This window comes from Myotis daubentonii, chromosome Y (genome assembly GCF_963259705.1).
Source record: "Myotis daubentonii chromosome Y, mMyoDau2.1, whole genome shotgun sequence".
NCBI lineage: Eukaryota > Metazoa > Chordata > Mammalia > Chiroptera > Vespertilionidae > Myotis > Myotis daubentonii.
Genome location: NC_081862.1, coordinates 16595441 through 16598113, shown reverse-complemented (window position 1 = coordinate 16598113; position 2673 = coordinate 16595441). Strand labels below are relative to the sequence as shown.

Here is a 2673-nt window from a genome sequence, read left to right as displayed (position 1 = left end):
TGGGCGACTCCAGGGGCCTAAAGCCTGGGTTAAAACTCCTTTTGCTACTCCTTTGCGCTCGTCTACAAAGAGGCGAAAGGGTTTTGTAATGTCTGGTAGGCCCAGGGCTGGAGCAGCCAAAAGAGCTTTCTTTATCTGATTAAAGGCAATTTCTTCTGTCTCAGTCCATTTAAAGGCCTTCCCCTCCTTGGTGGCTTCATATAGGGGCCTGGTGATCTCAGCAAAACTTGATATCCAGAGGCGGCAATAGCCAGCCGATCCTAGGAATTCCCTCACCTCCCTCCGGGAGGTGGGAGCAGGGATTTTCAAGACTCTTTTCTAGCATCTGACAACCGCTGCTGTCCGCCCTCCAGTATGTATCCCAGGTAACTCACCCTCTTTTGGCATATCTGAGCCTTCTTCGCCGAGGCCCGGTACCCTAAGGTTCCTAGGGTGGCCAGCAGATCTTTGGTCCCTTGCTCACAATCTTTGGTGGTATCGGCAGCAATCAGGATGTCATCTACGTATTGAAGAAGGGTGAGATTGGAGTGTTCTCTCCTGTACTCACCGAGGTCTTCATGCAGCGCCTCGTTGAAGATGGTGGGCGAATTCTTGAATCCTTGGGGCAATCGCGTCCAGGTTAATTGTCCGCTGTAGCCTTCCTCGGGGTCGGGGTCGTGCCATTCGAAGGCAAATAGGGGTTGGCTTTGAGGCGCTAGCGGCAGGCTAAAAAAGGCATCCTTCAAGTCTAATACAGTATACCAGATTCTAGAGGGTGCCAGAGAGCTTAGGAGAGTGTATGGGTTAGGAACGGTTGGGTGTATATCCAGGACTCTTTTATTTACTTCCCGGAGGTCCTGAACTGGTCGATAGTCATTCGTATGGGGCTTTCTGACTGGCAGGAGCGGGGTGTTCCAGGCAGATTGGCATGGAACCAGTATCCCTAGGCTTCGCAGTCTCTAAATGTGAGGCTGGATTCCCTTCCGAGCCTCCTGGGACATAGGGTACTGTTTGACTCTCATTGGGCCTTCTCCTGGTTTTAGTTCTACCAGGGTTGGGGCTCTGTGAGTGGCCAGTCCTACTCCCCCTGTCTCTGCCCAGGCTGTGGGGAATTCTTGCAGCCACCTGTCCATATCGTTCTCTACTGGGAGCGCACCCTGGTGGAGGCGATATTCATCCTCCTATCTCAGAGTCAGAACCTGGATGGGGTGGCCTTCGCCATTGGTGACCTGAGGCCCCCCTTGTCTGAAGGTTATTTGGGCTCCAATCTTGGTTAGCAAGTCCCATCCTAATAGGGGGTAGGGGCATTCTGGTATTACCATGAAGGAATGGGATACCCGGCCCGTTCCTAGATCTACTGTTCTTCGGGTAGTCCATGAATACTGGCTCATGCCAGTTGCCCCTTGAACCCAGGACTTTTTATTAGCTAGCTTCCCCTGAGGTGTGCGGAGAACCGAATGTTGTGCTCCAGTGTCGACAAGGAAGTCAACAGGCGTCCCCTCCACTCTAAGAGTTACCTGGGCTCGGGGAGGGGGTCCGAACCCCGACTTCCCTAATCACTCAGTTCTTCCAGCTCCAAGACCTCCACCCGGTCTGTCTTGTTCCCCTTTTTACCGGCCTTCTTTGGGCATTCTCGGACCCAGTGCCCTATCTCTTTGCAGTAAGCACACTGGTTCTGTTGCAGCTTCTTTTTCCCGCCCCGGGCAGTTCCCTTACCTCTTTCTTGGCCATCAGCAAGCTGGCGAAGGCGGCGGGTCTGCTCCTCAGGGGACTCCATGGTGGTGGCTAGCAGAATCTTGGCCAGGTTTCGAGTCTGCTTGTCGCTGGCAGCCACCATGGCGCGGGCTTGCCTATCCTCAGGGGGCTCTCGGTTATTGAACACCTTCTCTGCTACTACCAGTAAAACCTGTAAACTCTTTTCTCCTAATCTATCTATTCTCTGCAGTTTCTTTCTAATGTCTGTGGCTGACTGGTTTATAAAACTCATGATTACAGCTGCCTTATTCTCAGGGGCTTCTGGATCCATGGGGGTATAGGTGCGATATGCCTCCATGATCCGTTCTAGAAAGGAAGCTGGAGACTCATCTCTTTCCTGCTGTACGTTCCCTACCTTGGTCAAATTGGTGGGCTTTCTAGCAGCCCTGTGGAGACCTCCCATTAGAGTCTGACGGTAGACCAAGAGCCTCTCCTTACCTTCTGCCGTGTTGAAATCCCATTCAGGCCTAGTCAAGGGAAAAGAGACATCTATCTGGGCCTGGTTTGTGGTTGGATTTCCGTCTACACCAGGAGCCATCTTTTGGGCCTCATTGAGGATCCTTTCTCTCTCTTCCATTGTGAACAGAACCTGTAAAAGCTGCTGACAGTTGTCCCATGTGGGCTGATGGGTGAAAAGAATTGAATCTAGCAAGTCAATAAGTCTCCCCGGTTTTTCGGAGAACTTAGGGTTCTGTGCCTTCCAGTTATAGAGGTCGCTAGTTGTGAAAGGCCAATAAATATGGGGCTGGTTGCCATCCGCATCTGGAGGTCCAGCGGCCTGTAAGGGCAGGGTCTTGATAGTGGAGTTGGGTGCTGCGACAAACAGCTTCTGCTGAGCTCTTTGCCGGGTGAGAGGTGGGCCTCCTACTGGAACCGGAACCGCGGCCATTCCCGGAACCCCGCCCCCAGCCATTCCCGGAACTGCGTCAGCTTCCCGCG

General features: G+C 52.9%; 1 protein-coding gene across 1 annotated transcript; it reads right to left on the bottom strand.

Annotated features, from left to right (window-relative positions):
* Positions 1–1218: 1218 nt before the first annotated feature.
* Positions 1219–2269, bottom strand: LOC132225509 (uncharacterized). The gene has a single exon (XM_059680612.1). The coding sequence runs from the start codon at positions 2135–2137 to the stop codon at positions 1532–1534; it is 606 nt and encodes a 201-aa protein (XP_059536595.1). The 5' UTR covers positions 2138–2269; the 3' UTR covers positions 1219–1531.
* Between the last annotated feature and the right edge of the window lie 404 nt (positions 2270–2673).